Source organism: Coregonus lavaretus (assembly GCF_964263955.1).
Source record: "Coregonus lavaretus genome assembly, chromosome: 21".
In the NCBI taxonomy this organism is placed as follows: Eukaryota; Metazoa; Chordata; class Actinopteri; order Salmoniformes; family Salmonidae; genus Coregonus; species Coregonus lavaretus.
In genome coordinates, this window is record NC_140008.1 from 45,904,259 (window position 1) to 45,917,263 (window position 13,005).

General features: G+C 43.0%; 1 protein-coding gene across 1 annotated transcript in view; it reads left to right on the forward strand.

Annotated features, from left to right (window-relative positions):
• Positions 1–1,307: 1,307 nt before the first annotated feature.
• Positions 1,308–13,005, forward strand: part of LOC311149256 (disks large homolog 1-like) — a gene marked incomplete at both ends in the record, with an annotated part of 38,406 nt that continues 26,708 nt past the window's right edge. The window contains one exon of the mRNA XM_084186361.1: positions 1,308–1,378. Coding sequence (XP_084042487.1) covers positions 1,308–1,378 — 71 coding nt within the window. The remainder of the gene's footprint in view (positions 1,379–13,005) is intronic.

Sequence of the window (13,005 nt, forward strand, 5' to 3'; positions counted from 1 at the left end):
GGTAAACAAAACATAAAGTCAAAAATACAAACAGAACATATATATACAGTGTGTGTGAATGTAGCAAGTTATGGAGGTAAGGCAATAAATAGGCCATAGTGCAAAATAGTTACAATTTCGTATTAACACTGGAATGATAGATGTGCAAAAGATGACGTTCAAATAGAGATACTGGGGTGCAAATTAGCAAAATAAATAACAATAAGGGGATGAGGTAGTTGAGTGGGCTAATTTCAGATGGGCTGTGTACAGGTGCAGTGATCGGTAAGGTGCTCTGACAACTGTTGCTTAAAGTTAGTGAGGGAGATAAGAGTCTCCAGCTTCAGAGAGTTTTGCAGTTCGTTCCAGTCATTGGCAGCAGAGAACTGGAAGGAATGGCGGCCAAAGGAGGTGTTGGCTTTGGGGATGACCAGTGAGATATACCTGCTGGAGCGCAGACTACGGGTGGGTGTTGCTATGGTGACCAGTGAGCTAAGATAAGACGGGGATTTGCCTAGCAGTGATTTATAGATGACCTGGAGCCAGTGGGTTTTGCGACGAATATGTAGTGAGGGCCAGCCAACAAGAGCGTACAGGTCACAATGGTGGGTAGTATATGGGGCTTTGGTGACAAAACGGATGGCACTGTAATAGACTACATCCAATTTGCTGAGTAGAGTGTTGGAGGCTAATTTGTAAATGACATCGCCGAAGTCAAGGATCGGTAGGATAGTCCGTTTTACGAGGGCATGTTTGGCAGCATGAGTGAAGGAGGCTTTGTTGCGATATAGGAAGACGATTCTAGATCTCTTGATTGGAGATGCTTAATGTGCACAAAGCAAGGGCCATAGATAAATGGTTTGTTCGAGATCTGTGTGGAAGAACTTGACTGGCCTGCACAGAGCCCTGACCTCAACCCCATCGAACACCTTTGGGATAAATTGGAACGCCGACTGCGAGCCAGGCCTAATCACCCAAAATCAGTGCCCGACTTCACTAATGATCTTGTAGCTGAATGGAAGCAAGTCCCCGCAGCAATGTTCCAACTAGTGGAAAACCTTCCAAGAGGAGTGAAGGCTGTTAGAGCAGCAAAGGGGGGACCAACTCCATATTAATGCCCATGATTTTGGAATGAGATGTTCCTCTGCAGAACAGAGTCTTCTTTCCATACAACATATTTTCTCCTTTTCCTTCAGAGGATTTATCTCTGTCTCTTATTTTCCAGACTACTGCCAGTTTTCAAATGTTCATGTTGTTAATTTCCTATTTTCCTCTGTTTTCCAGAGTACACTCAGTTTGAAGCCAAAATCCATGATCTTCGGGAGCAGATGATGAACAGTAATATCAGCTCGGGCTCTGGCTCTCTACGGACCAGCCAAAAGAGAACACTCTACGTCAGGTAATTACTACTCTATAACCCCTTTATAATTTCTTTATGTCAGGTACAACTACTTGATAAACCCTTTTGATCACGTCTATGACTTCATCTGTTAATGTCCTTCTCTACCTCTGCACTGATCCGACAAGTGGAGAGCAGTGGGTTGATGGGCTCCTCACCAATTCTTCTATTTTGTGTGTTTTTTATGATGATCTTAACTTTTTTTGTACATAATATCTCTGCCATCATTTCCTATGACCGAAAACAGCTTCTGGAAATCAGAACAGCCTTGATCACAAACCTCGATTTGGATGAAAAGTCCTACTTCAACTAGTCAGTAGCTCTGGAAGTTCTGCATACTCCAGACCAAGCCCTAATCCCCAGGACTCGAAAGAAGAAGCAATGGCGCAAAAGGGCCGGCATCCTGACGAGATTACGTTGGCGAGCAAATAAACCGCCTCTACCCTCCATTCTGTTGGTGAACAAACTGGATGAGCTCCGTTCAACACTATCCTGTCAACGGGACCATAGAACTGTAATATTCGCTAGCACAGACTGGAATATGTTTTGGGATTCATCCGATAACACTGAAGAGTTCACCACATCAGTCACCATCTTCATTAATAAGTGTATCGATGCCGTCCTCCCCACAGTGGCCGTATGTACATATCCCAAACAAAGCCATGGATTACAGGTAGGTTTGGGCGGTATACCGTATATACAGAATACCGGGGTATTTGGAAATAGTTACTGGATGGTTTTTCAATACCGTCATAACCGTCAAAACTATTTATTTTAAGTTTTTCAATAAATTTGAATATTTGTAGCTACTTTTTAAGTTAATACCTGCAGTTAATTTGTGCAATACATTAAGAGATAAAGCAGATTGCGTTTTTCATTTCACCTGTCACATTATTTTACATTATGAAGCTTACCGTAGTTCCCCAGAACAGTTGAGCCAGTCACGTGTTTGTTTATAAATAGCACAACAGGAGAAAGTGGGAGCTGGTGAGTCCATAGCATTCTATATCTATCGGTGAATCTTTGTTGTGCGGCGTACATGAGGTGATGAAGTTACACTTGTATGCAATTCAATACTTTTGCCTTCAGATATCTTATAATGGCTTTCTGCCAGTGTCACGATACTGATGTGGATGCGGTGGTGGAGTCAAGCGCAGGACACAGAAGAATAGTCAAGACGACTTTTACTACAATACTTAGTAAGGTACACACAAAATAAACAGCCTCCCAAAAACACAAGAGGTGTAACAAATACGCGAGTGCGTAAATACCCACTAAGGCCAAGGACACAGAACCTAAACATGCGAGACAGGCGGACAATAACACACAAAATGCAAACCTAACAAAGGGGAACTTATAGGAGACATAATCAAGACAGAATACGAGACAGGTGCACCAACTAGACATAACCAAACAAACATCGAAAACATCAAGCGGTAGTAGCTAGTACTCCGGGGACGACGAACGCCGAAGCCTGCCCGAGCAAGGAGGAGGAGCAGCCTCGGCGGTCTCCGTGACAGCCAGAAGTCAAAGACATCTGGATGAGTTTGTACAGTTTCCATTTTGTCCCTGTGCTTCCTACTAGCGTTTTTTTTCTCCTCCGTTCTTCGCCCCTCTGCTCTGTACACATGTTGCTCTTCCTTCAGAAAAGCCTCCATCACAACTTTGTTCATTTGCACAATTTCTCTTGTTCACTTTCGCTTGTAAATGTCCACACTCACTGAAAATGGCATTCGGTAGCTACTAGCTATGCTTGTATAACTTTATGAGCTGTATTTGCCTGTATTTGCAATTAGTTTGTTTGTTTTCACTCATTAGCATTTAGCTAACAGCCTCTATGTGATTTCGCTACTAGGTTAATTTGGTTAGCATTCTGGTAATAGAGGTCTAAGGGGGATTTCTTGCATTTTTACTGCCCCTTGTGTGCTATGCCGGTAATACCGTAAATCCCGGGATGAGAGAAGGATGGTATGATACTGCCCAAGCCTAATTACACGCAACATCCGCGCTGAGCTAAAGGCTAGAGCTGCCGCTTTCAAGGAGCGGGACACTATTCTGGACACCTATAAGAAATCCCTCTACGACCTCCGCCAGCCATCAAACAAAGAGTCAATACAGGACAAAGATCGAATCCTACTACGCCGGCTCTGACACTCATCGGATGTGGCAAGGCTTGCAAACTATCACGGATTACAAAGGGAAACCCACCCGCAAACTGCCCAGTGAAGCGAGCCTACCAGACTAGCTAAATTACTTCTATGCTTGCTTCAAGGCAAGCAACACTGAACCATGCATGAGAGCACCAGCTGTTCCGGATGACTGTGTTATCTCATTCTCCGTAGCCGATGTGAGTAAGACCTTAAAACAGGTTAACATTCACAAGGCCGCGGGGCCAGAGGAATTACCAGACGTGTACTCAGAGCATGCGCTGACCAGCTGGCAAGTGTCTTCACTGACATTTTTAACCTCTCCTTGACCCAGTCTGTAATACCTACATGTTTCAAGCAGACCACCATAGTCCCTGTGGCAAAAGATCGCCAAGGTAACCTGTCTAAATGACTAGCACTCACATCTGTAGTCATGAAATGCTTTCAAAGGCTGGTCATGGCTCAACACCATCATCCCAGACACACTGGACCCACACCAATTTGCATACCAATGACATAGTGCCCTCCATGCTCATCACTAAGCAGGACCCTGGGACTGAACACCTCCCTCTGCAACTTCCTGACGGGCCACCCCCAGGTGGTGAGGGTAGGCAACAACACATCCCAATGCTGACCCTTAACACGGAGGCCCCTCAGGGGTGCGTGCTTAGTCCCCTGCTGTACTCCCTGTTCACCCATGACTACGTTGCCACGCACAACTCGAACACCATCATTAAGTTTGTTGACGACACGACGGTGGTAGGCCTGATCACCAACGTTGATGAGACAGCCTATAGGGAGGAGGTCAGTAACGTGGCAGTGTGGTGCCAGGACAACAACCTCTCCCTCAACGTCAGCAAGACAAAGGACCTGATCATGGACTACAGGAAACGGAGGGTCGAGCACGCTTCCATCCACATTGACGGGGCAGTAGTGGAGCGGGTCGAGAGCTTCAAGTTCCTCGTTGGCCGCATCACTAAGTAATTAACATCGTCCACACACACACAGTTGTGAAGAAAGCATGACAACACCTCTTCCCCCTCAGGAGGCTGAAAAGATTGGCATGGGCCCTCAGATCCTCAAAAAGTTATACAGCTGCACCATTGAGAGCATCTTGACTGGCTGCATCACCTCTTGGTATGCCAACTGCTTGGCATCCGACTGCAATGCGCTACAGAGTGTAGTGTGAATGGCCCATTACATCACTGGGGCCTAGCTCCCTGCCATCCAGGACCTCTATACCAAGCGGTGTCAGAGGAAGGCCCTAAGGATTCTCAAAGACTCCGGCCACCCAAGTCATGAACGGTTCTCTCTGCTACCGCACGGCAAGCGATACCGATGCACCAAGTCTGGAACCAACAGGACCCTGAACAGCTTCTACCCCCAAGCCATAAGACTGCTAAATAGTTAACTAAATAGCTGCCAGACTATCTGCATTGACCCTTTTTGCACTCTTTTGACTCATCACGTACGCTGCTGCTACTGTTTGTTATCTATCCTGTTGCCTAGTCACTTTACCCCTACCTATATGTACATACTGTATCTACCTCAATTACCTCGTACCCCTGCACATCGACTTGGGACTGGTACCTCGTGTCCATGGTTAGTGCAATTTCTTTAGGGGAGGGAGTGTTTTTTATTTATTTATGACGTCATCGTTTTCTCAATCAAAGTTTGTAAAGACAGATTGAATAGCCTATCATTATAGAATCTGCATAAAAGTCATCCTCCATTTGCAACGTCTGTCTATGCCTACACATATTGTCTAAAGAACATTTTATATTTTTAAGTTAGGCATAGGCTACCTTATTTCAAAATATGCCATCATCACTGTCAATCGTGAATGATAATTCATCGTGTTTTACCGGTGAAACGTCAAAACTGCATCTCCATGCCAATCATTTCATTGATCTCAATGAATTTCATGGGGATATGCATTTATATATTATTGAATTACTGTTTCGTGAGCGAATTCGAGCAGATGGTGTTAACAAAATGCTAGCCTTTCTTGTATTTTGTTTTAATCAAAGCATACATCCTGCCTAGTGGTGCGCTCTGTTGAGTTGTGGCGCATGAGAAAAGAAAGTGACTATTCAGCTTCAGCAAACCATCCTAAAATCTCATTAGAAATGAGGTGTTTTTGGTGTAACAGTAATGTTATAGGCCTACTATGGTATGGTATTATATTCTGTTCTGTTCTGTTATGTTAAATGCAAATTAATCATTATATGATCTTGCGAGACATTGATTCAGCTTTGATCTAACGTTACTAAACAAGCACCATTGTGAGAAGTGATAATCTTCTATTTGTAATAAAAGTAATAATAAGTGATGAGTATGACTATTAGGCGTAGGCAACAGATCTTGATGAGATGTCCTTTTAAGCGATTGGAGCACCCTTCGTGGTGCTGAATATTGTTAAAGAAGTTGAACCAACTTGTCGTGCTGAAGGATAGCTCTGCCGTTCGGCCAGTTCAGGAACAAACAACAATAATGTGCAGTATAGCCTAATAGGCATCCGACTAGGTGGTATTGCTATTTGTAGGTTATAGCCTAATGTCAATACAAATACATATTGCTTAATATCGTTGCAATGTTTGCAAGGAGAGCGTTATTGCGAGTAGGCATTTCATTGTATTGTGTAGCTTACACGCCGTATTCATCATTCTCGCCACCGCAAGAGAGAATACAGGGAAGAAACCACCATTTACCTACCTCTAGTCTGCTATACATATTTATTTGGTTTGTCATTCTATCGGTTTTCATGGCATTTTTGTGGTCATTAAATATATATTTTTAGAATTTATCTCAGTGTATTCTCAAATTGAAAAAAGTGAGGAAGCGCCGCTCCGACAGCACTATGTATAAAGCCAAGTTATCATTACTCATTGTGTATTAATTTCTCTTGTTATAATTGTTTCTATAATTCTTCTGTTTTTCTCTCTGCTTTGTTGGGAAGGGCTCATAAAGTAAGCATTTCACTGTTAGTCTACACCTATTGTTTACGAAGCATGTGACAAATAACATTTGATTTGATTTGATATGAAGGAACTCGACAGGTGAAAAAGCAGACTCCTGATAGGCGTGCACCATATTGCTTCCACCTGTCTCGTCAGATCAGTGAAGATGAAGTTACAGAGATGAGCCACTTTGGATTATATATGCTATATACAGAACCAGTCAAAGGTTTGTACACACCTACTCATTCCAGGGTTTTTCTTTATTTTTACTATTTTCTACATTGTAGAATAATAGTGAAGACATCAAAACTATGAAATAACACATATGGAATCATGTAGTAACCAAAAAAGTGTTAAACAAATCAAAATATATTTTATATTTGAGATTCTTCAAAGTAGCCATCCTTTGCCTTGATGACAGCTTTGCACACTCTTGGCATTTTCTCAACCAGCTTCATGAGGTAGTCACCTGGAATGGATTTCAATTAACAGTTGTGCCTTGTTAAATGTTAATTTGTGGAATATCTTTCCTTTTGAATGCGTTTGAGCCGATCAGTTGTGTTGTGACAAGGTAGGGGTGGTATACAGAAGATAGCCCTAATTTGTAAAAGACCAAGTCCATATTATGGCAAGAACAGCTCAAATAAGCAAAGAGAAACAACAGTCCATCATTACTTTAAGACATGAAGGTCAGTCAATTCGGAAAATATCAAGACATTTGAAAGTTTCTTCAAGTGCAGTCGCAAAAACCATCAAGCGCTATGATGAAACTGGCTCTCATGAGGACCACCACAGGAAAGGAAGACCCAGAGTTACCTCTGCTGCAGAGGATAAGTTCAGTAGAGTTAACTGCACCTCAGATTGCAGCCCAAATAAATGCTTCACAGAGTTCAAGTAACAGACACATCTCAACGTCAACTGTTTAGAGGAGACTGCGTGAATCAGGCCTTCATGGTCGAATTGCTGCAAAGAAACCACTACTAAAGGACACCAATAAGAAGAAGAGACTTGCTTGGGCCAAGGAACACGAGCAATGGACATTAGACCGGTGGAAATCTGTCCTTTGGTCTGATGAGTCCAAATGTGAGATTTTTGGTTCCAACCGCCATATCTCCGCATGTATGGATCCCACCGTGAATTATGGAGGAGGTGGTGTGAGGGTGTGGGGGTGCTTTGCTGGTGACACTGTCTGTGATTTATTTAGAATTCAAGGCACACTTAACCAGCATGGCTACCACAGAATTCCTCAGCGATACGCAATCCCATCTGGTTTGTGTTTAGTGGGACTATCATTTGTTTTTCAACAGGACAATGACCCAAAACACACCTCCAGGCTGTGTGAGGGCTGTTTGACCAAGAAGGAGAGTGATGGAGTGCTGCATCAGATGACCTGGCCTCCACAATCACCCAACCTCAACCCAATTGAGATGGTTTGGGATGAGTTGGACCGCAGAGTGAAGGAAAAGCAGCCAACAAGTGCTCAGCATATGTGGGAACTCCTTCAAGACTGTTGGAAAAGCATTCCTCATTAAGCTGGTTGAGAGAATGCCAAGAGTGTGCAAAGCTGTCATCAAGGCAAAGGGTGGCTATCTCAAATATAACAAATATTTTGATTTGTTTAACCTTTTTTCGGTTACTACATAATTCCATATGTGTTATTTCATAGTTTTGATGTCTTCGCTATTATTCTACAATGCAGAAAATAGTAAAAATAAAGAAAAACCCTTGAATGAGTAGGTGTGTCCAAACTTTGGAATGGTACTGGGTATCAAATTGTCTGGAGGCTGTTGTCTGTACTTTCTGGGTACTTTGACCACCTCCTTTACCTGCATGACGCTATCAATTCACTTTACCACCACTGTGGCTTTCAGTCTGAGGAGAATAGAAAAAGGAAACATTTATTGTCCACAAAATTACATTGTCAATATTCAACCCATATGGATGGAGCACAGGAGCACTGACCCTGAGATTGATCGAGTCTTCTCTGTATCTCTGTCTGTGTTGACACAGGCACATAGACAACAATACACACACACACACACACTCAGGCCTTTTCAGCACCATCTGAAGTGATTGGATCTGCTGCGCTGTTGATTAATTGCAGAGAACCCATTGTCCTTTATGTTGACTGGAGCCCTGATATGGCTGGCCTTCCTCCATTATTATGTAGACAGCATGATAATAGAGAATAGCTGTATCAGGGCTTGTTTGACTGGGCCATTCAGGTCTTATCTGCGTCTGCCCAGCCTGCCTCCTGTACACAGCAGGCCCAGGGGAGGGGGGAACGTCACTGTTACATGCCCAACCCTGGTGTACAGGGAGAACAGTGGTGAATAACGGTTAGAGATAGAGAATGACACCCAGATCTTTAACCTCATGTCACAATAATACATTAAACCAGCTGACATAAGACCTTTATCACACAGACTCAGGCAAAGTCATGTGTCTCCAAACACTGATTTTATATGAGTAGTAATTTTTGACAAGTGGTTAAAATATCATTGTGGAGTAAGCAGATCCAACCTGTTGTAACATTGTGTATTTTCGGTGTTATACAGTACATAACGAACAAAATAGTTTACAACAAGAAGCCACACTGAATTTCTTCAAGAATATGTACACAGCAAATGTTGGACCCTGCCCTGTCTTTGGCAGTGGGCTCTGATGCAGTCTCAAGTTATCTCTTGTGTGTTCAACAGTGCTCACTTGAACAGTTTCATCCTCCCCTGGGTGCTAGCCAGTGCACACTGATGCACTCCTCTTGCACTCTTGACCTCTCTGGAGCACATGTGCAGTCTTATTATTGGCCCTGAGAGCGCTGGAGGTTGACTCATTGACCCAGACTACTGTAGTGAAGACTTCACAGTTTTCTCCCAACCTAAGGAGCTCCTGTCAATCAGACTCACATGACCTGCTCTACTGGAGGAGAGTTTAGGGGTTAGAGGTCAGGGACAATGAAGCATCCTGGGACTACAGTATATACTGGTTAGAACGAACTGGCTCCAGACTAGAGAAACTCTGATCTGACAGCAGTCGTTATACCTGCAGTACAAACATACACTCTGGAAATGTATTTGATTTGATTATATTTAGTTGAATTCACCAGATACAGTAATCATTATTCCTATTTGCCAAAGAGAATGCACATCTATGAATCAGAATGTTGACAGTGTATTGTCGAGAATCTTGGTTTGGCCGAGGTTTGTTAGAAAACAGAGCAGTGGTACCAGACAGGAGAGCAGCAGACTGGGCTTGACATATTGGGGCTTAGTCAGGCCCCAGGCTGAGGAGAACTGTGGAGAGGACAGATGAAGAGACTGGCCGTGACATCAGGTCTGTGTTAGGCCACTATAACCTTTACAAAGAGGAGAGGTGTTATGCTTGCTGGAGCAGGGCGTTGGAAAAGCAGTGTTGAGTGTCCAGTGTGTGTGAGTGTTGAGCTGCCCTTTGCGTTCAGAGCTGGTAGCACTTGATTTGAAGGTCTGCTTACAAATACTATTGTGACATGGCTTTATATATAGAGGGATATGTGGAGAAGGATTTAGTCCCAGTGGTTTGAGTCCCAGTCTCCCTAACATGATTAGTCTCTCTGCTGGTGGATCTTTAGGTGATTGAAACTGGAACCAGTCCCTAAAACCATCCTTCTTACACATACTTCCAGCAACAGAAAATATACTGCATTATGGAAATCCAAGCTTTGCGGAATTATTTCCTTTACAGACGTCTAGAACTGCATGCATAAAAATAGCATTCCGTATCATGTAGGAAAGTTATAGCACAGACGGACAACAGATTAAATGCAATGAACGGCTAGTATTCCACTGCTCAAACATTCTAACTTACTTAACAACACCTCCCGCTCCACATTAGAATAGTTCAATCAGTGATCCGTTTAGCTAGAACTATAGCTCAGGGGCTGTGGTAAACTATAGTATCCCCTAGGGGGCAGCCCTCAGTTATACTCAAGGGGCTGTGGGTCCCACTGGGCTCTACAGAGGCCAGGATTAGCCAAAAATGACAGCAGGATAATTTTGGTCAGTTTGCCGTCAGGCAGCCCTGTGGATCTGGTGTATTGTAGCGTTTAGTATCCCCTCTACTTTGTGCTGCCTTCCATCTCATTACAGCAGAGGAGAAGTGGCTAGAAAACAGAGAACCCCACATTTGAATTAGCTGCTTTTAACCAGGATGTTTTGCCCCTGGCACTGCCCGGCTGGCTGCTGCACTACAGTACGATTTAGTCTTTAAGAGCTGTAGCTGGAAAAACTCACAGGAAGCCTGCCTAGGTGGGTGGTCAAGGTGGATGACCTCATAGCAGATGGGCGAAAAATGATTGACACTATTCTATTGATCATAATAACACAATCTGAGAAAGGCCTGTAGAATCCTATGGCTATTTTTGATCTGGCAGCTGGAGCTGTGTGTGTTGCTGTATGTACCTGTCTCAAGACGTTTATTTCACACAGAGTGCAAGTGTTTGTGCTCAGTACAAAAATTGAAGAGGGGCCACCGCTCAAAAATAGTAAAAGGTGTGACACACTTCAGAAATTCTTATTATCAGACTACATTAAAATGATGTAACAATGGCAGGAACATTACGGTTAATGTTATTGCTGCTCATTGTTCTCAGTGCTCGATCATTCAATTTGTTTTGACCTGTCATGCACATCTTTAATAAATACAAATATTATACCATAATTGAATTGTGGCTGTCACTATAGGATTATTACACTAGAAAGGCACTGTACAGTACAGTAAGTGTGTTGGCTTCTGTTTTTCCTACAGTACCTAGAGTATGCGGATTTAACATTTTTCTGACCTAGACACCGTCTAGTGTTTTTCCTCTTTTAGTATCCTAGTATTCCTATTTCTCAGCTACTGTATATCAGTCCCAGTGCTGGAGTACAGCCCTGTTTTATTGATGAAGGAAAGGCATGGGGATGATACAGCCTGGACGCTAGGGGATGGCTGTTACTTCAGCTCCAGTTTCTAAGCAGGCAGACACACACACGAACACACACACACATGTTCGTGCCCTACTTAACATCCTGGATCTCTGTGGGCTGATTTGTCTCAGGAAAGCCACGCTCGCTTAGTCAGAACACACACACAATGTAAAGTTTATGCGGTTGGAAAATCTCTCCTGAGCTGTCTTTTGTGTGCGACATATGTTCATTATTGCATCTATTCAGATATGGATCATATATTCCATGCGCCTGCTCAGTGCTCAGTCATTGTGATCTGTATCTGAACTCAGTCCATACATATTTATCATGCTTCTTCAGTCTATCCTAGACAGAAAGAGTAGCTACAGACTCTCTGACAGGGGCTTTTTGGACCTGTCAAACAATCTCATCTTTGCTAACTTTAACAGCCAACCAATTAGCTTGCTGCCAGTTCTCAGGAAACTAATGGAAATTGTGACCAGATACAATGCTATTTCTCTGTGAACAATTTAACGACTGACTTTCAGCATGCTTATAGGGAAGGACACTCAATATGTACTGCACTGACACAAATTACATGATTGGCTGAAAGAAATCGATAAGAAGATTGTGGGAGCTGTATTGTTAGATTTCAGTGCAGCCTTTGATATTATTGACCATATTTGTTATTGAAAAAAATGTGTTATGGCTTTACATCACCTGTCATATCATGGATAGAGATCTATCTATCTAATAGAACACAGAGGGTTTTCTTTAATGGAAGTTTCTCCAAGGTACAACAAGTGTGGTATTCCACAAGGGAGCAGTCTTGGCCCTTTACTATTCTCTATTTAAGTGATAACGCCCGAGAAGCCGGTGTTTGGCACAGGTGTTGTTAGGCCTGAGACGAAGTCTCTAGAACAATTCTAAAACCAAAAGCATTGTATTTGTACAAATCACTCACTAGGTACTGGACCTCAGCTGAATCTGGCAGTGTGATTCAGCAAATTTCATTTGTCACATACATGTGTTTAGCAGATGTTATAGCGGGTGTAGTGAAATGCTTGTGCTTCTAGCTCCGACAGTGCAGTAATATCGAACAAGTAATATCTAACAATTTCACAACATATACCCAATACACACAAAACTAGTAAGGAATGGGATTTAAGAATATATACATATATGGACAAGCAATGACAGAGCGGCATGGACTAAGATACGGTATAATATTATAGAATAGAATGCAGTATATACATATGAGATGAGTATTGCAAGATATGTAAACATTATTAAAGTGACTAGTGTTCCATTTCTTAAAGTGGCCAGTGATTTCAATAGGCAGTGGCAGCCTCTAATGTGCTAGTGATGGCTATTTAACAGTCTGATGGCCTTGAGATATAAGCTGTTTTTCATTCTCTTGGTCCCAGCTTTGATGCACCTGTACTGACCTCGCCTTCTGGATGATAGCGGGGTGAACAGGCAGTGGCTCGGATGGTTGATGTCTTTGATGATCTTTTTGGCCTTCCTGTGACATTGGGTGCTGTATGTGTCTTGGAGGGCGGGTAGTTTGCCCCCGGTAATGCGTTCGGCAGACCGCA